At 39.9% G+C, this 21,801-nt stretch overlaps 1 protein-coding gene across 7 annotated transcripts in view; it reads right to left on the reverse strand.

The window, feature by feature from the left end:
* The window catches only part of Csnk1g1 (casein kinase 1 gamma 1), a 121,244-nt gene that overhangs the window by 65,756 nt on the left and 33,687 nt on the right, over positions 1 to 21,801 (reverse strand). For all 7 annotated transcript variants that reach the window (XM_075965442.1, XM_075965440.1, XM_075965445.1 and 4 more), the window contains 2 exons: positions 7,552 to 7,592; positions 1,390 to 1,459 (listed from right to left, as the gene is read on the reverse strand). In XM_075965442.1, coding sequence (XP_075821557.1) covers positions 1,390 to 1,459; positions 7,552 to 7,592 — 111 coding nt within the window. The remainder of the gene's footprint in view (positions 1 to 1,389; positions 1,460 to 7,551; positions 7,593 to 21,801) is intronic.

Genomic DNA, 21,801 nt, shown 5'->3' on the forward strand with positions numbered 1-21,801 from the left:
CGTGGGAGGCTACAGCAGAAGGACTACCATGAGTTCAAGCCTGGAATGGGCTACATAGTAAGTTTCAAGCTAGCTGTGGTGACTAAGTAAAACCCTATTTCAATCAAACCAAATCAAACTAGGCCAGATAAATATTATCACACTAGGAAGAACACCAAAAGCAAAAACTGAGAAGCAGGTGTGGGGGTGCACACCTATAATCCAGCACTTAGGAGGTGACAACTGGAGCAGAAGGAATCTTGGCTAGCTTGGGCTTTGAATCCCTGTCTCAACCGACCAACATAGCCTTAGTGTTCTTTGAGAATCTATAATGGATTCCAAAGGATAATTCATTTTTTAAAATGTATGCATCAAATTCTATGAAGTCTTAAACCATACAATTATAGAGGTTACACATGTAGTAATTCTATTACAAAATAATACAGAAATGTCAGAGAAGAATCAAGTACAGGAAGAACTAGTTCAAGTTAGAGAGAAGAGCTAAAGATAAGCACTTTGGGCAAATAAGTCATCATATGGAAGAACTAACTATTTCATATGGAGAAAAACAATGGAATAACTAGAAATGATCTGGAAGCCCTGACTTACAATTTGAGTGTTATTGTGAACGTACAATGTTTCTCAATGAATACAGTCTAGCTATATATGGAAAAATAGTATATGCAGATATTTATTTATAAACAAACAACAAAATCCCATCAACTTTATTCTCAGGCTAGAGAAACAAGTCTTAAGTTAAACACATATTGTGAGAACTTAGTTTCCAGTTAGAATTAAAAAAAATTCTACTTTATTATTATTTTTATGTGTGTGGGTGGTACATATGTCTGTGCACCATATGTGAGCCTGGTGCCTGAGGAAGCCAGAAGAGGATATGGAATCCCCTGGAACTGCAGTTACAGATGGTTGTAAGCCACCATGTGGGCACTGGAAATCAAAATGGGGTAAATCCCCTGGAAGAGCAGCCAGTGCTCTTACTGCTGAGCCATCTCTCCAGCCCATACATGACTCTTGTAAATGAACAAAACAATGAGTAAAATCCCAGCATTGCATTTTAGGATTTATTTCAATCAAAGCTCTAAAGCACAACATGCAAATGACCAATCCTTTTCCCTCTGGTATATAAAGGGACAAATTTCAAATCCTCATAGCATGTGTGTTTTAAGCAGGTGAAAACATCTAAAGGTTGACCTGTGGCAGGGTCACAACACCAACAATCCCCTCATAACTGCACCTCCAGGACCAGAGAACAAGCAATGTTTGGTGGGTCACATAGATCACCTATCCAAAACTAGGGAGATAAATGGTCTAGGAAAGGAGGCAAACCAGACAAAATTAAGGTATCAACTAAGTAGTGTGTTAATAATGGAAAGAAATAAAGGGACTTACCTGCACTGCCAAGCTGTTTATAAAACCTGTACTCTAAATGAAGTTGTGGAGCACGTGATTTTATTGGTTCCTGAAACCCAAACAGAAAAACTGTGGTCAAATTTCAAGAAATGGGCTTTTCTTCCAATCTTAGATTTTTCAGAATGTTTCTGAGATGATCTGCACATGACAGAATAAGGCCCTTTATAAAAAACAAAACTACAACAGCCACCACAACCAAAACTCCTTGAACCTGTACACTCAACTAGGATGCCTACTATCAAAGCAGAAGGGTAGTGTTCGTACTATGGAGAAACTAGAACTGTTCTGTGTTGCTAGCCTTAATTGAAAATGGCGCAGCTGCCAGTACGTCCACTTTTCCAGCACAGGAGAAATGAAGTCAGGAAGATGAGGTGTGCAAGGTTATCCTTGGCTACATATCAAGTTCAAAGAAAGCTTAAATTACATGCCAGCCCACCTCAGAGAACAAAATGAATGAACGGATGAATGAAATGAATGGTGCAATAGAAAATGTATGTATGTAGTCAATCAATTCTACTTCTGGGAGCTCATAAGCATGTGCCACCACAAACGGTTTTATGTGGTGAAGAGAATCAAAGTCAGGATTTCATGCATGCTAGGTAAGCATTCTACCAACTGAGTTACAGCCTGGCTCTTTAAACATTTATCATATTTTTGTAATAGCAACATTTGAAAACTTCTATTTCAGAATACACAATAAATTATTGTTATCTAAAAGAAAAAACCAGTCTATTGCCGGGTAGTGCACACCTTTAAACCCAGCATTCAGGAGGCAGAGGCAGGTAGATCTCTGTGAGTTGGAGCCAGCCTTGTCTACAAGAGCTAGTTCCAGGACAGATTCCAAAGATACAGAGAAACTCTGTCTTGAAAAACCAATCAACCAACCAAACAAACAAACAAATCAACCAAACGGTCTACATTTTTCTTAGGACACAGAATCTATAAATCACAGAACTCAGAAGCTTCTTTCAAATTACCTAATTCATCCACCCTTTGCTTTTTAGAAAAGTTCAAGCTAAATAAATTCAGACATTGAGTATTTTATATCTTCTAGGAACTCCACGAAAGACAAACTCACAGGTTCCACAATCACTAGAACTGAGCTTTGTGTTATTATTATAGTTAATTAAGAGAAACGCACTTAACACCTGATAGTCACTTGACTGCTCTCTTCATATAGAAGAACCACTCTTCATTTGATTACGTCATCTACTTTATCACCAACAAAGTAGCCAGTTATGGAATGTGTTTAATAGCAAAATCACCAGCATAACTTCATGAGAAACAGAGGGGACAAAATGAGATGAAATTAGAGCAAGAAAATTACTGCCTAGCTCCAGAGAGATAAATCCTTCAGCTAGTCTCTTGAGCACATGGCTGAAAACTATTCAAACAAATATGGCTTCAGGACCTGTTCTGGAAGCATGAAGAACAGAAAGTCTGCCAAACATACAAACAGCAGTTTAGAGAAAAGCAGCAAGATGAATAACTTGCTAAGTAGCTGAGAATGGTCTTAAATTCCAGATCTTTCTCTACTTCCAATACCTCCTGTGTACTGGGACTGCAGCTGTGAAACAGACAGACACCTTACTGGTTTTTGTTATTGCTGTTTTTCAGGGCGGGTGGGGGAGGGGGGGCGGCTTGATCTCTCATTCTACAACCCAAGCTAGCCTAGAACTTTCAGTGATCCCTTTGCTTCACCTCCCAAGGGCTGAAATTACAAATGGGAACCATCACATCTGGTTACTTTGTATATATGTTTCAGATTTATTTTTACTTATGTGCATGTGTTTTGATCTCTGTACGTATGTATGTATGTACATGTACATAAGGTTAGAAGAGGGAGCTGGATCCCCCCAGACTGGAGTTCCAGGTAGTTGTGAGTTACCTGACATGGGTACTAGAAACTAAACTACAGTTCTCTCCAAGCGCTTTACTGTTTGCTCAGCCACATCTGCACTCCCTACTTTGTATACTTTAAGTAGTCTTCAGTTATTTATGATGATGATGATGTGTGTATAGGGGAGGAGTACATGTGCCACAGTGTCTGTGTGTGTGTCTGTGTGTTGTGTGTGGGTTGGAGGACACTTTGGGGAACCTTCCACATTTATGCAGGTTCTGAGTATTGAACACAGGTTATCAGGACTTCATGGCAAACATATATACGCATACAGCTCTACTTTATGAATTTTTAAATGTTCTTAAAAACTAAAGAAACAAGAGCTGAAGATCCAAATGAAGTAGAATTGAGGTGTTAGCACAAGCCTTTAATCCCTGCACATGGGAGGCACGAGCAGGCAGATCTCTGGGTTCGAGGCCAGTCTACAGAGCCAATTCCAGAACAGCCAGAGCTACACAGAGACCCTGTCTCAAATAACAAAAAACAAACAGCAGTACCAAGTTTCCTGCAATTATGTAGTAGATGTTGATTGCCTATAAACAGAGAGCTGGCCATCTGCCAGAATCACAGCTATTCTGGAACATGCACGCCTGCCTGAAATCCTAGATCAATGGCAGATGGCTGTCTTATACAATGAAAGGAGATCAGTTACTATTGCTCTATGTCCCTTGAATAAGCTCAACAGCAAGGGATGAAACCCACAGCTAGAACTGCTATACTCTAAACAGGAATTCTCATTTCAGCCTTTCCTTCCTGCCTTCCTCCATCTTCTATCCTTCCTTTGATCCCAGGACCCCACCTATATTATAGTGGCACTCTACAACTGAGATATAACCCCCACCCCAAATTCTATTTTTTATATTGCCCACACAAAGCGGAATAAAGCCTAATAAAGGCCACTGAAGAAAAAGTGAAATGTCTGTCAATGGTATTGTTAATGTTATAGAAACATATCTATATAGACCAAAGTGGTAAGAATGTGATAGAAGAAATCTAGACAGAAAGCCTCAAAAGAAGCCTTGAAAAATAATGTCAAAAATATAGTAGTAAAACAGAAATTTAAAGGTGCAAGTTTTTACATTATTTTGGGGTGGTTTTTTTTCCCCAAAAGTTATTTTGTTTGTTTTTAGCTTATTGAAACAGGGTCTCATTGTACTTACTATATAGCTCAGGCAGGCCTCAAACTTAAAATACTCCTACCTCCGCTTCGACAGTGCTGGAATTACCAGGGGCCACTAACACACTTTGTTTTAAGTGTTTTGAGGAGTACTTCTTCTTGTTCAGTAGCTGGTGTAGGAGGTCCTTCTGTATTTGTGTTGATTTCATTGGTTAAATAAAGAAGTTGCCTTAGCCTTTTAATAGGGCAGCCCTTAGGTAGGTGGAGTAGATAGAACAGAATGTTGGGAAGAAGGGAAGTGTGGCAGACACCATGCATCTCCTACCCGAGACGGATGTTGGTTAGACTCATGCCGGTAAGCCATGACCTCATGGTGAACACAGATTAATAGAAATGGGTTAATCAAGATGTGAGAGTTAGCCAATAAGAAGCTAGTGCTAAAAGGGCCAGGCAGTGTTTAAATGAATACAGTTTCTGTGTAATTATTTCGGGGTTAAGCTAGCCGGATGGTGGGACACAGCCCGCCGCTCTCCTTACTACAAGTAGCCTCAGATAATTAAAGATTATTCTGTGTAAAAAAGAAGTCAAACCACAAATGCACTATAGTATACCTTCCCAGAACTAAATTTCTTTACAAAAAACAAGTAGATAAACTCTTACTTGATCATCTTAAAAAATATTTGACCTACATCACTACATGTGCTCTTTCTTTGTTTCTCTCTCTTCTTTTTTTTTCCTGTTTTTTTGAGACAGGGTTTCTCTGTTGCTTTGGAGCTTGTCCTTGAACTTGCTCTGTAGACCAGGCTGGCCTCGAACTCACAGAGATTCACCTGTCTCTGCCTCCCGAGTGCTGGGATTAGAGTTCTGCGCCACCACCACCTGGCCATTCTACTTTATTCATTACCTGCTCTATTTCGTCAAGAATTCTAAGTCAAAGACAAAAAGAAACCAGTATAGTTGCACAATAATCCCAGCACCGAGGGCACTGAAACACAAGAGCTGCCATAAATTTACAATCAGTCTGGCTACCCATTGAGAACTGGGTCATTCAGGGCTGAAAGGTGAGCCTATCTCAACAAAACAAAACAAAAAAACCAAGCAGGCATGTGTGTGCTGGTGTCATAGGTTGGTGGTAGAGTGCTTGTCTAGCATGCATGAAGTCCTAGGTTCAAGCTCAATTACAACAACAAACAACAAAAATAACCCCAAACCCAAACATAGTGGCACAAACATGAAGTTTCAGCACTTGAAAGGAAGCAGGAGGATCAGGATACCTCAGGTATACATTGAGTTTGAGTTTAAGGCCAGTTTCCTGAGTTACAGGAAACTCCTCAAAAAGGGGAACAGAGCCCAGAGAGTTCCAAAGGCACCGCTTGTCCTAAGTCCTGATACTCATCCTCTCTTTTGTAGAAAAACTAATATGGCAACTGCTACTCTTTCAGAAAAGAATCCTAACAACCCCACAAATTGACAAGCTAAAGAAGATAATAAGACTAAGTAAGGCTATAGGGAATGTTTTGTGGGAGTTTTGTTTGTTTCTTGAAATAGGGTCTCAAGGCACAGAACAGCCTCTAAGTAGGTGTATATCTTACCCACCCCATGATGTGGGATTCCCCTCTGAATGCTGTGAATACTGTTGGTTAATAAAGAAGCTGTTTCAGCCAATGGCTTAGTAGAACAGAGGTAGGTGGGGAAAACTAAACTGAATGCTGGGAGAAAGAAGGCAGAGTCAGAGGAAGCGAAGTAGCCCTGACGGAGACAGACACTGGAACTTTACAAGGTAAGCCACAGCCTAATGGCAATACACAGATTAATAGAGATGTGTTAATTTAAGATATGAGTTAGCCAGAAATATGCTTAAGCTATTGGCCAAACAGTATTGCAAATAATATGGTTTCTGTGTCATGATTTCAGGGCTGAAGAGCAGGGAACAAACAAGCGGCCTCCTACAACAACCCCTCCTCCCCAAATTATTGGGATTACAGGCACGCAGCATTATAAATAGTTTGACAACATTTTGTTTTGTTGAGGCAGGGTCTCACTGTGTAGCCCTGGCTGACCTGGAACTCAATATGAAGACCAGTCTGGCCTTGAACTTACAATGAACTTACATGCTTTTGCCTTAAACTCAAACTCAATATAAACCCAAGGATGACACTGACCTCCTGATCCTTTTGCCTCCTCCTTTAAGTGGTGGAATTAAAAGCATGTGCTGAAAAGCATGTGGAGTCATACCTGGCTTAATAGGTTTTTAAAGCAATGGTTCTCAACATGGGTCATGACCCCTTTGGCAAACCTCCCTTTCAAAAAATATTTATGATTCATAACAGTAGAGAAATTACAGTTATGAATTAGTAATGGAAGTAATTTTATGCTTGGGGTAACTATAGTATGAGAACTGTATTAAAAGGTTGTAGTGTTAGGAAGGGTAAGAACCACTGTTTTAAAACATCAATGAGATGGTCAGACTTGGTTTTCTGTTGGTAAATAGACCAATAAATGCCATACATTTAAAAAATAGATGTCACCGAATGGTGGAATGGCATGCCTTTAATCCTAGCACTCAGGAGGCAGAGGCAGGCAGATCTCTGTGAGTTCAAGGCCAGCCTGGTCCACAGAGCTAGTTCCAGGACAGTCAGAGCTACACAGAGAAACCTGTCTCAAAAAAACCAATAGATAGATAGATAGATAGATAATCAGTTAAGAAAAAAAAGATGTCAAGGGGCTCAAGAGAAATGCTGACTGGTTTAGAGCACTTGTTCTTAAAGATGACCCAGGTTCATTCCCAGCATCAGCAAATTAGTACACAAGCATCCAGTTCCAGTTTCAGGGGACTGGAACACTGTCTTCTGGCCTCCATGGCACCAGGTATAAAAACAGTGTGCACAATACAATCAATTAAATTTGACTCATCTTTGCTACCGCTACAGTTAGTACCATTTATCTGACATTACACAATATATAGTGCTTTATCATTATAACATCCTGATGGAGGAAAAATGACTACTTGGCATCGTATACAAAGTAAAAATAGCATAAGCATTAATGTGAATGCCCTACAATGGCTTTCTGTAAGATATTAGCATCAATACACAAAGACCACAAACACACACATCCTACTCACCAGTTTAATGGCTACATATTCATTGGTGTAGAGATTTTTACCTAAGGGAAAAAGAGAATGTATACATTTAGTGACATTAGCTTACAAGGTTATGAGAAAGATAGATTGTTCTAACAGGGCTCCTGTATTTGAAGACAGAGCTAAGTGAAAGGCTAAACAGATAATGAGAACCAGCAGGACTAGGACAAAAACAGCTTGAGAATCTAAAGATGTAAGCTACACAAGAGACTCGTTTGTTTTAAAATGGAGAAAACCAACCAAATCTACCTCCTCTTCTCTCCCTTATGCACCCCACATACATGCAACCTTATTACTTCTTAGTTATTATGGCATATAAAGTGAGCTACGAAGAAACGCCACAGTTTCAAAGATAGAAATTTAAATTTGGAGGCTGGAGGCAGGAGAATCAGGAATTCAAGGTCATCCTTGGCCACACACTGAGTTTAAGGCCAGTTTGGGCTGCACGATTTCTTGTCTCAAATCTCCCCTGACCTCTCTATCAGTAGTTAAGAGGTAGGACAAAATGAAAGATTTAATGTTTCGGGTGAACCAAGGTGGTGATCATGTGCAACCAAGGAATGAACCTGGTTACCACTGTAAACATGAAGAGAAAATAATTACTATAGATGACAGAAGAATCAGGAAGTTTCAGGAGTTGAATTTTCTCCCTTTGCCCTCCCTCTTCCACAAAGACACAAAGAACAAGCTGCTGGAGAATGGGTAAGATCATTTCAGGAAGAAGAAACTGCAAAAGTAAACAAAAATAAAGCAGGAGATACTACAGGCAGATAGTGGCACAGAGTGTGGGGCTGTAAGTTATTTAATGAATATTGGAAAGGGGTGAAGACTGACAAGGAGCAGTGAAAGCAAAAACTGGGAAAGGCTATGGCTGTATTGGAAAAAGTTTAATACCATTCTAGGTTTAAAACAGATGATTTGGAAGTAATCTCATCAACAGATCTATGACTCTGAATGACTATATATGGAGCAGCATAAACATGAACTAGAAAAGCAAGAGCAGAAGGGAATGCATCTGAATGTCTTAATATCTAGCATATAACATCATCGGTTCAACTAAATCACACTCAGTTCTTGAACTTCAGAGAACATAACCTGGCTCTTCACATAGTCCTGTGTACCTGATTAAAACCTCAGCCAATAAATTATAAAATGTGATGATGTTAAGACAAAAATATGAATTAGTACATAAAAGAGTCTGGATAATAGAGAAAGTACATTTGGGTACAAACAGTATTTCAAGTCAGAAAGTGGCCTGAAGAATAAAGGTCACTTTTTTTATTTAAGTAAAAAAAAAAAAAATCCAGGTTGGATAGGGTGACATACCATTAACCCTAGAAGTGGGGTAGGCAGTAGGCAGGTGGATCTCTGTGAGTTCAAGGTCAGTTTGGTCTACGTTAGCAGTTCCAGGCCAAGTAGAACTATATAAGGCCCTATCCTATCTCAAAAAGAAAAAAAAAACTTTTAAGTCATTTGATCACAAGCATCAAAAAAAGGCCCACAATTTTTTTTTAGTTTTTTTTTATTGAGAAAAGGAAGAAAAAAAAAAAACAAGTTTCCACCTCCTCCCAGCCTCCCATTTCCCTCCCCCTCCTCCCACCCTTCTCCCCCTCCTCCCACTCCTCTCCCCCTCCCTCTCCAGTCCAAAGAGCAGTCAGGGTTCCCTGCCCTGTGGTAAGTCCTAGGTCCTCCCCGCTCTGTCCATATCTAGGAAGGTGAACATCCAAACTGGCTAGGCTCCCACAAAGCCAGCACATTGCGTAGGATCAAAACCCCGTGCCATTGTCCTTGGCTTCTCATCAGCCCTCATTGTTCGCCATGTTCAGAGAGAGTCCAGTTTTAACCCATGCTTTTTCAGTCACAGTCCAGCTGGCCTTGGTGAGCTCCCAGTAGATCAGCTCCACTGTCTCAGTGGGTGGGTGCACCCCTCGTGGTCCCGACTTCTTTGCTCATGTTCTCCCACAATTTTTTTTAAAAAACAGTTTTTAATATTATAAACTCATTTTAATATAAATATATTTCTTTAACTCTACAAGTAAAAAAAAGTTTTCAAGAACAATGTGTCTTATTTGTTCTGCAGCTTAGTAAACAGAGGCCTTGATCTATCACAATATACTCTTGGGTGTGTGCACTGCAGAAAAGGAATACACATACAAGGCTATCCACAGGTTGTTTCTAATAAACCTTTCTGGCTTTTTACCACTTCTTCTCATGCATCATATTCTCTAGTTGTTTGAGTCCAGTCAGAATACCAGACTGAGCTGGGCGGTGGTAGTGCATGCCTTTAATCCCAGCACTCAGGAGGAAGAGGCAGGCAGATCTCTGTGAGTTCGAGCTAGTTCCAGGACAGGCTCCAAAGCCACAGAGAAACCCTGTCTTGAAAAACAAAACAAACAATCAACAAACAAACAAACAAACCAGAATACCAGACTGCGTTTAGGGGCATTTCCTCTTGTTTTTAGTGTGTGTGTGTATTTTGTGATACTGGGGATAGAATTCAGGGTCTTCCACATGCTGGGCATACCCTGTGCTACTACTGAACATCCCCAGCCTGAAAAAAAAATTTCCTTCAGATTTTTTTAGGGAGGTACAGGGTCTCATTATGTAGCATTGAGCAGCCTGGAGCTGGTTTTTTATATGAGGTTCAAGAAGTTTAATAACAAATGAACATCTAGTTTCTAGAAAAATGAAATGTCATTTCTTCTTTTTTTTTTTTAAAGACAGTATCTCACTATATAGCCCTTGTCAGTCTTCCTGGCCATCTAGACCAGGGTGGCCTTCAACTCAAGATCATATGTCTTAGCCTCCCAACAGTGGTAGGATTAAAGGTATATTCAATCACACCCCTCTGTATCTATCTATCCCATCCATCCATCCATCCATCCATCCATCCATCCATCCATCCATCCATCCATCCATGTTTGGAAACAGGCTCTCAAAATGTAGTCCAGGCTAGCCTTGAATTCATTACAATCTTCCTGCCTCAGTCTCTGAAGAGCAAAGAGACAGGTGTGTATATATATATATATATAATTTCTTTTTACCTTAGGGAAGTGGTGTGTTTCCTAAGGACAAGAATGTTTAGAGTCTCTCTCTGTCTGTCTGTCTCTGTGTGTGTGTGTGGGGGGGAGAGATAAGCATGTGTGTGCACACTGAGGATTAAATTCAGAGCCTTATCTGTTAGGCTTGGTAAACGTTCCATCATTAAGCTACATCCCTAACCATAAATGCTTCTTATATCCCCAGCAACTAATGCAGTATCTGACATAGAGTAACAGATGTTTGCTAAAGTGAAGCAAATTGACTTGGTCCTAGCTTGTGGGTCCAATGACTATGAGGAGACTGGATCAGGAAAGGCTGACTTGAATTAGTCAGTCTATGGATTAGTTCACTGGTGGATTCATAATTTGATGGCACTATTGACAGATAATAAAAACTAGCATATGGGGCCTGATAAAAGGAAGTCAGTCGCCAGGACATAGTTTTGAATGGTTTATCTAGTTTATGGAATCTTTTTTCTCTCTCTTTCTTCCAGACCCAATGGTGCACAGCTCTGCTGTACTACACCATTTACGCATATGTTTCGCCTCACCACCAGCCTATAGCAACAAACCCAGGGAATCAAGAACTGAAGCATCTGGAACCATGAACTAGATAAACTCTCCTCCTGTGTGCTCTTTATGAGAAACTGACATATGGGTAATTTTTTGCTCCATTCTTCAGCTTGCTGAGAATCACCAATACTCTAATGCCAGGGGAAAAAAAAATCAAGTGGTATTTTAAAAGTATTTTCTTCACCTTACTGTATAAAACAGAAGAGAGTAACTAGAAGAAAAACAGGACATTTTCATAGCAGGGCATTTAAAGAACCACATTTGTGGCACAGAGTAGTTAGAAAGATTACATGAGACAGAGCATGTGAAAGCACTTTGTAAACCGGGAAATACTAAATAAATCCTATTTTAATTATTATTTTAAGTATGAGTCTTTAAAAAACACTAAACATATAAAATTTATATAGGAGATAAGAAAATAAGGGTCAAAAATTATGTCCTCATGCCAACTATGGTATGGTAGTCCACCCCTTTCATCTAGTGCTCGAAAGGTAGAGGCAAGAGGATCATTTGTTTAAGGGCTACATAAGATCTTGTCTTGAAAAAGAGGGTGAACAAGAATCAACAAGAGAGGGGGGAAGAAGGATGGGGAAGAGAGAGAGCTGGAGATCAGGAGAGGGAGGGCGGGAGGAGAGGGAGAGAGATGTTTTTAGTGAGAGGAGACCAGAAAGGCAAAGAGCAATTAATGTGCTTTTTTCCAAATTCTGGCTAAAAGAAAAATGATAGATTAGGAAGTGCTTCTGAGCTTCAAATTTCTATATAAAAAATATACTAAGTGCTGAGGTGAGGTATTTTCTGCAGGCATGACAAGACCATCTGTGATCATGAAGATGACTGTGTGACCTACAAAACACCTTGGTCCTCAGTCATCACAACAAGAAAAGCAAGCAATACAGTGACAGCTACATACATGGCAACAGTAATAGGGATGCTAACACTTCTGGGCAGAAGGCAGAGTTGGTACTATTGAGATCCTAGTCAACACTCAGTCCCCTCATTCCCTTCAGCTGTGTTTGGTCTTGGGCACAGTGTGTGATGAAGTATATAAAAGGGAGAAGGTAGACTAGGGGTTAAGACTACAAAGATACAGCTCTCGTGAATAAGTCCCATGCTGGGATGGTGATGTGGGAGGTCCTTCTGTCAATGTGTTGCTTTCATTGGTTAATGAATAAAGAATCTGCCTTGGCCTGATAGGGCAGAATTTAGGTAGGCGGGGAAGACGGAACTGAATTCTGGGAGGAAGAAAGCAGAGTCAGAGAGCCACCATGGATCTGCAGGAGACAGACACTGGAAATTTTAGCCAGTAAGCTACTGCCATGTGACAATACACAGATTAACAGAAATGGGTTAAATTAAGATGTAAAAATGAGCCAATAAGAAACTAGAGCTAGGGGCTGGAGAGATGGCTCAGTGGTTAAGAGCACTGTCTGCTCTTCCAAAGGTCCTGAGTTCAATTCCCGGCAACCACATGGTGGCTCACAACCATCTGTAATGAGGTCTGGTGGCCTCTTCTGGCCTGCAGGCATACACATAGACAGAATATTGTATACATAATAAATAAATCAATAAACATTTAAAAAAAAAGAAACTAGAGCTAATGGGTCAAACAGTGATTTAATTAATACAGTTTCTGTGTGGTCATTTCGGGGATAAGCTAGCCCAGTGGCCAGGATGAATGAGTGGGCCCTCCTCTGCAAAAGGGAGGGATCTTCTGGAGATTCAGCTAATTTCTAGTTATCCATGCTTTTGTAAAAAATCTCAATAAATTCAGCAGACTGTCCTTAAAAGAGGTGTCTTGTGTCTCTCGGTGCCCTACCTGTCAAGCATAAGCTTAACACCAGGCATGGTGGCTGAAATTACAGAATGCCAACTGGGTTGTGTTTCTTTACTTTCTCTAAGAACACCAAAAGAACTGAATAATGTCATTCTCTGATCTAACAGCTAAGGTCCACTGGAGGTGATGTGGTAATTATTCTGGGTTAAACACTGTTCAAATAAATTCCTTTGCCAGGGGACAAAGCCATCACCAAAATGGAACAGGGGCTGGTGAGATGGTTCATCAGGTAAAGGCGCTTGCCACTAAGCGTGATGATTTGAGTTAAATAGCTGGAGACCATGTGGTGGAAGGAGAAAATGAAAACCCTTAAGCTCCATATATACAAGATGGTACATGCCTAACCTGCCCTACCCTACAGGCAAAAAAAAAAGTAATTTTTAAAAAAACCTGTACAAGCCAATATGAAACACAGTTATTTAGAAACTCAGTCACTCAGTCAAATATACTGTAGTCAGAAATTCTGCACTGGAAGAATTTAATGACAAAGACTCAGGGTCAAAATCCTGTCCATTTAAAATGAATAACTACTTCAGCTAAAAATATACATAAAACTATATGCATAATTATGAGAAAAACAAGTAGTTTGATGGACTGAAAATCTACCCATCAGCTGGCATGATCCCTAACACTCAATCAAGGCTTTACTATTCGCTGCATAAATTCCACAGGTTTAATTTTTCTTCTAGGTTCTATCATTAAACTGAAACAGGAAGTCTTCCTTCAGATGTTTGATGGCAGCATCATATCCAAGCTGCTCCTTTGGAAAGCTGAGTTTAGATATAAAAATGCTCCCAGACCTCTGTGTAATGCAGTTTTTCTGCCATTAATGATAGAACCTAGAAAAAGAGATCAAGGGGATACAAATTAGAAAAGAAGTCAAACTCTCACTGTTTGCTGATGACATAAGCAACCCCAAAAATTCTACCAAGGAACTTCTACAACTCATAAACACTTTCAGTAATATAGCAAGGAAAAAGATTAACTCAAAAGTCAGTAGCCTTTCTTTACACAGATGATAAATGGGCCGAGAAAGAAAAAGAGAAGCATCGCCCTTCACAATTGAGAGAAATAGCATAAAATATATCGGAGTAAGTCTAACCAAACAAGTGGAAGACTTGTATGACAAGAACTTTAAATCTTTGAAGAGAAAAACTGAAGAAGACACCAGAAAATGGAAAGATCTCCCATGCTATGGGGTAAAATGGCAATCTTACCAAAAGCAATCTACAGACTCTATGCAATGCCCAGCAAAATTCTTCATAGACCTTGAAAAAATGGTACTCAACTTCATATGAAAAAGCAAAAAACCCAGGATAGCCAAAACAATCCTGTACAATAAAGAAACTTCTGGAGGCATCACAATCCCTGACTTCAAACTCTATTACAGAGCTACAGTACTGAAAACAGCCTTGGATTGGCATAAAAACAGACAGGAGGACCAATGGAACTGAATCGAGGACTCGGTTCTTAATCCACACACCTTCAAATACCTGATTTTTGACAATGAAGCAAAAAATATAAAATGGAAAAGAGAAAGCATATTCAACAAATGGTGCTGGCATAACTGGGTATCAATATGTAGAAGAATGAAAATAGATCCATATCTATCACCATGCACAAAACTCAAGTCCAAATGAATCAAAGACCTCAACAGAAAGCCAGCCACACTGAACCTCACAGAAGAGAAAGTGGGAAGTGCACTTGAACACATTGACACAGGAGACCACTTCCTAAATATAACCCTAGTAGCACAGACACTGAGAGAAACAATCAATAAATGGGACCTCCTGAAACTTAAAAGATTCTGTAAAGCAAAGGACATAGTCAACAAGACAAAACAACAGCCTACAGAAAAGGAAAAGATCTTCACTAACCCCACATCAGACAGAGGTCTGATCTCCAAAACATACAAAGAACTCAAGAAATTGGTCATCAAAAGAACAAATAATCCAATAAAAAAAAATGAGGTACAGACCTAAATAGAGAACTCTCAACAGAGGAATCTAAAATGGCTGAAAGACATTTAAGGAAATGTTCAATATCCTTAGCCATTAGAGAAATGGAAATCAAAACAACTCTGAGATTCCATTTTACACCTGTAAGAATGGACAAGATCAAAAACACTGATGACAACTTATGCTGGAGAGGTGTGGGGTAAAGGGAACACTCCTGCATTGCTGGTGGGAGTGCAAACTGATACAGCCCCTTTGGATATCATTATGGCAATTTCTCAGAAAATTAGTAAACAACCTACCTCAAGACCCAGAAATACCACTTTGGGGTATATACCCCAAGGATGCTCAATTGTACCACAAGGATATGTGCTCAACTATGTTCTTAGCAGCACTGTTTGTAATAGCCAGAACCTGGAAACAACCTAAATGTCCCTTGACCAAAGAATGGAAAAGGAAAATGTGATACATTTACACAATGGAGTACTACACAGCAGAAAAAAATAATGACATCTTGAAAATTACAGGCAAATAAATGGATCTAGAAAACATGATACTGAATTAGGTAACCCAGATCCAGAAAGACAAATATCATATGTACTCACTCCTAAGTGGCTTTTAGACATAAAGCAAAGAAAACCAGCCTACCATTCACAATCCCAGAGAACCTAGACAACAATGAGGAGCCTAAGAGAGACATACATTGATATAATCTACACAGGATGTAGAAAAAGACAAAATCTCCTGAGTAAATTGGGAGTGTGAGGATTATGGGACAGGGTTAAAGGGGAGGGGAGCAGAGAAAAACATATAGCTCAAATAAAATCAATTAAAAAAAAGAAATTGAGAAAAACAAAACAATTACTTCATTTTGAGATAAACAGCTTGGGGATTAGCCTAGTTTCTATGACTTCCCTAAAGAGAGTGCTGGGATTACAGGGGTATGCAATCATGCCCATGTTGGGGCCTCAAACCTGAGGGCCCTGGGCATGCAAGGCAAGCACTCTAAAAACTGAGTTACAAACCCAGTATTCTTCATTCTGTTTAATGGCTAAATAATACAAAATTTTGTTTACCTATTTTAGAGGTTCTCAACCTTCCTAATGCCACGACCCTTTAATACAGTTCCTTGTGTTCTGGTAATCCCAACCATAAAGTATTTTTGTTCACTGCTACATCATAACTGTAATTTTGCTACTGTTTTGAACTATAATGTAAACATTTTTGGAGGGAGAGGCTCACCAAAGTGGTAAAGATCCACGGGTTGAGAACTGCTGACCTATGCTATGGTATGCTTTAACCCTGTCCCTCCAGTGTCTAATGGGGAAGTTGTAGAATCTCTGAGGTAGGATTTATTGAGATCTTTAGATCATTGAGGGAATAATTGTGGAAAGTAGTTTACACAAGAGTCTTGAAGTTCTTATAAGGATGGTTACATAAAACTGTTAGCTTCTTCATCAACTCTAGCCACTGCCATATGGGAGGCAGTTAGGGGGTCGAGGCATCGAACCTCTACTATGCTATTTATACTTTTAGTCTCTGAAACTGTGACCTAAATGAAGGTCTTTTTTTTTCCTTTTTTCCTTTCCTTCCACAAATATCCATATCAGGTATTTTGTCATAGTAATCTAACTAATATATCTCACCAGGTGTCAGATACTTGAATTAACTTCTTAAGGAACTACCAGACTGTCTTCCAAAGTAGCTGTGCCATTTTACTCTCTCAATATCATTGTATAAGTGGTCCAATTTCTACATATTCTTCCCAACAAACAGTAATTCTCACTACAGTTGGTGGGTATGAAGAAACAGTTTTCATCTGTATTTCCCAATGACTAAAAAAACTGAACAGTTTTTGTGTGCTTATCCTTTAATCTCTCTGGAGAAAAGTATATTCAAATTCTTTGTTCATCTTTTAAAAAGATTTATTTTTAATTATGCGTGTGTGTGTGAATGTACATATGCTAGCACCAGAGGCATTGGATCCCTGAAGCTGAAGTTACAGGGGGCTGTGAGCTACCAAAAATGGGTACAGGAAACTCGAGTCCACAGGAGGAGGTGTGCTTTGAGGTGCTGCTCAATTGGCTTTGCTAATTTTTATTTATTTTATTTATTTTTTTTTAATTTTTTTTGGATTTTTCGAGACAGGGTTTCTCCGTAGCTTTTGGTTCCTGTCCTGGAACTAGCTCTTGTAGACCAGGCTGGCCTCGAACTCACAGAGATCTGCCTGCCTCTGCCTCCCGAGTGCTGGGATTAAAGGCGTGCGCCACCACCGCCCGGCGCTTTTGCGCTTTGCTAATTTTTAATCTGGGTCATCTTTTTATTTATTGATGAGTTTGAGAAGAGCTCTTTATATGTTTCTGAAAAATCCCTTTACTTCAATTTGCCAGTATTTTTCTTGTCCTATTACTTGAGTTGCCTTTTTACTTTCCTCTTTTTAAAATAATAGTAACAATAAGAAAGCATATCATGGTGCTGTGTGGAAGTCAGAAACAACTTTCAGGAACTGGTTCTCTGTGGTGAGCCCACAAGTATTACACAGTAAATGCACAGCTGATAGATCTATTGAACTAATCCACAGGAGAAACCCATTTCAACAGAGCTGCGGGAACACCTGTCTTTTGGACAAGCCATTGTCCATTCTGTAGAAATCTTGTGAAATCATGGCATTTCTCCCTTCCATAATATCCCAGTAATGTATAAACCTGACTTTTCCTACAGGGCAACTGAATACCTTCCCTACACAGAGAAGTTCTATTGTGAAAGCATTCACTGGGTCAAACCTTTGTTCTCATAGCCATAATCTACATAAAACTAGTCCCCCACAACCTTCTTTATTGAAAGAACTCATTGATAAGAAAAGAGCCCTAAACAGGAGGCAATATGTGTGCTCTAACAGCAGACGCAGGAAGGTGGAATCTACTGGTCTTCTGCTCTAACTTAACAAACTACTAATATACTGTATTTACCCTTCACCATGGTTTCAACTAACATAAGCTCATAGCCCAGGAAATTAACTGCTTATACAGGAAAAATGCCTGAGTCGCTAAAACTAGCTTCAGAGAGGAAAATTCTCACTTGGGCACCCTGCTGGAGTCAAAAGCAAAGTTCCCAAAAGAGATTCCCTTTAATTCAAACAGCTAGACGCTAATGCAAATCAAGCCCTTGGTTCACTAAGGGTACCAGCAGCTGTGTTCCCTGCTGGTAGGGAGCTTCACAGCCACACCCCCTCTGAGATATAAGGCACCTCTTTGTCAGATCCATCTTTTTGTTTTGTTTTGTTTTGTTTTTCTTACTCTGAAAATGCATGCTTGATACTACTGTTAGCGCCTATGAAATTGCTAACTTGTCGGTATGCCTACGTAAACTGAAAGCTTTGTGGAGAATGCCCCCCCCCATGTACTTCCCCAAGAAATAAAGAAACCTGTAGGAGAATTGTGCTTGAGTCAGTCAGTTTGTTCTACTCCAAGATCCCTTTCTCCAGGCAGTTTTCGTCTGCCATAGTGAATCTTTCTGGATCCTGAGGCTTAATGGGCTTAGCCCCAAAATAAACCTCAATAGTTCTCTTCTTCCACCACGGGTCCCAAGGACTGAACTCGGGCACGAGCAACAACACTTTTTACTGACCAAGCCATACTGTTCTTCCTTGACGATTCTGTTTAGGTAATACAAAAGGTTTTATTTGTTGCCAGGCATGGCAGCACTCAGGAGATAAAGACAGGCAGAACTTTGTGAATTCAAGACCAGCCTGGTCTACGTAGCAAGTTCAGGCTATTCAGAGTAATACGGTGAGATCCTGTCTTTAAATTTTTCAATATTTATGAAGTCTACTATATCCATTTTCTTCTACTTACTAGGCCTTTGGAATCACAATTTAAAAATTACTATCATGAAACAGACATAAGAAGAGTAAAATTTTTGCTTGTTTGAGACAGGGTTTCTCTGTGTAACCCTGGCTGTCCCGGAACTCACTCTGTAGACCAGGCTGACTTCTTTGAACTCAAGAAGAGATCCACCTGACTCTGCCTCTGCCTCCAAGTGCTGGGCAAAGGTATGAGCCCTATCACCTGGTTAAGAATAGTAAAATTTACTGCTAAGTTTTTGGGGTTTCTGTTTGTTTTCTGAGACAGGGTTTGAATGTATAATTTAGCTAGCCTGGAACTTCACACAGACACCAGCCTGGGCATAAACTCAGAGATCCACCGGTCTCTGCCTACTGAGCGCTGGAATTAAAGGTGTGCACTATTATGCCTAGCTTTGTCTTAGTTTTCTTCTAAGAGCTGTATAGTTTTGGTTTTGTATTTAATCCTTTAGTCTACTGTGATAATTTTTCTATTTAAGAATTCAATGTTTAGGGCTGGAGAGATGGCTCAGTGGTTAAGAACATTGCCTGCTCTTCCAAAGGTCCTGAGTTCAATTCCTGGCAACCACATGGTGGCTCACAACCATCTGTAATGAGGTCTGGTGCCCTCTTCTGGCCTGCAGACATACATGCAGACAGATTATTGTATACATAATGAATAAATAAATAAATATATAAATATTTTTTAAAAAAGAAGAATTCAATGTTTAGATTTCTTTTTTTTTTTAATTTTTATTTATTATGTATTCAGCGTTCTGCCTGCATGTATTCCTGCAGGCCAGAAGAGGGCACCAGACCTCATTACAGATGGTTGTGAGCCACCATGTGGTTGCTGGGAATTGAACTCAGGACCTTTGGAAGAGCAGGCAAAGCTCTTAACCACTGAGCCATCTCTCCAGCCCCAATGTTTAGATTTCTGAATATGGCTATTTCACTTTCTCACTAGTATTTTGAAAAAAGTTTCATTAAATAATATAAAACATCTTCAAAATAATCCCAATGACTATCGATAAATATTGATTTATTAATATCCTTGTTTCTTTTCCTGTTGTGATAAAATACCTTGACAAAATTATTATTATTATTTTTCCGAGACAGGGTTTCTCTGTACTTTGGAGCCTGTCCTGGAATGAGCTTTTGTAGACCAGACTGGCCTCAAATTTACAGAGAAGCCCTGGCTCTGCCTTTTGAGTGCTGGGATTAAATGCGTACGCAACCACGACCCAATTTGACAAAATTAATTTAAGGGAGAAATGGTTTATTGAGCTCACAGTTCCAGGCTACAATGCATTACAATGGGGAGATCACAGCAGCAGGAAATTGCCTTGAGGAGCTAGTTACCTGCATCTGCAGTCAAGAAAACAGGGCTTCCAGACTGTGTGGTGAGTGAGGCACTTGCCATGACAATCTGAGTTCAATCCCTGGAAACTACCCTGACAAGTTGTCCTATGACTTACACAAACACACACACACACACACACATACACACATACACACACACACACACACACACACACACAGAAAGAGAGAGAGAGAGAGAGAGAGAGAGAGAGAGAGAGAGAGAGAGAGAGAGAGAGAGAAACTTAATAAAAAAGAAACAAAAGTAATGCATGTTCCCTAGTATCTAGCTTTTTTTCTCTACTTTTTTTTTTTAACTATCTAGGATTTCCTGCTTAGAGAATGGTGCCACCAGCAGATGGGAGATCTCACCAAAATTAACACTATCAGGATAGTCCCCTAGAGATAAACCTAGAAGCTCATCTCCCAGGTGATTATAACTTCTGTCAAGCTGACAATTTAACACCAACCATCCCAACTGATACTTTCTCTCCTAAGTCTTCAAATTTGCCCTATCTAAGGAAACAGTATATAAAAATAAGTTTTTATAGAAGTAATCTTTCCTGCACTATGAAAGTTAGCCAGTAGTGAGGAAACTTCCAGGTTGATAACAACTTGATTTCTCCACATCCTATGACTAAGTAGATAGTATCTTCAGCAACAGAGTCTCAGTCAGTTTGTGTCTGTCTCTCTTTAAAGATTTGTGTATGTGCGCTTTACTCATATTTATGTACCACATGCAGTCCTGATGCCCTTGGAGGGCTGAAGACAGCATTAGATTCCCTGAATCTAGAGTTATGGACAGTTGTGAGCCATTACATGGGTGCTGGGAATTGAACTCAGGTTCTCTACAAGAACAGTAGATGCTCTTACTGATGAGCCATCTCTCCAGCCCCAAGCAATGGGGTCTTATTATCAAGTTTTAGAGGGTAACCAAGAACAATGGCAATTTCTGGAAATGGGAGAGGGGGGCTGGAATATGGAGTCCCACTGACCAACAACTTAAAAAGTGGTAACCCAGCTGGGCGGCGGTAGCGCACGCCTTTAATCCCAGCACTCAGGAGGCAGAGGCAGGCGGATCTCTGTGAGTTCGAGGCCAGCCTGGTCTACAAGAGCTAGTTCCAGGACAGGAACCAAAGCTTCGGAGAAACCCTGTCTCGAAAATTCAAAAAAAAAAAAAAAAAGTGGTAACCCATACCTGGCACTGGGTGTTATAAAAATTGATAGCCAATGGTGTCTAGGAGAGACAGGCACTGTCCATTTTTATAGGGTAGAACCATTTTAAACCACACACACACACACACAGAGAGAAGCTTCTACAGTAGTTAAGTTTTCATATAGCTTTATCAAAGGTCTTTAGTATTGTTATATAAAGAGATAGTATTAGCGATCTCTCCTCTCCTCTGTCCTCCCACCTATGTACACATTGCTGGGGAAGAAAAGTAATCACCAGCTTACACGGCTGTGAACGCTATGAGCTACACAAGATCAAGCCAACCAAAGCACCAGTATGGATGAGGAGGAGTGCAGTAACTACTACCTTAACACTCACATGTGCAGATGTGAGTTTATGTATACCATATGCATACATGTGCCTGAGGAGGCCAGAGAGGGCACTGACAAACTTCC

This window comes from Microtus pennsylvanicus, chromosome 3 (genome assembly GCF_037038515.1).
Source record: "Microtus pennsylvanicus isolate mMicPen1 chromosome 3, mMicPen1.hap1, whole genome shotgun sequence".
Classification (NCBI taxonomy): Eukaryota; Metazoa; Chordata; class Mammalia; order Rodentia; family Cricetidae; genus Microtus; species Microtus pennsylvanicus.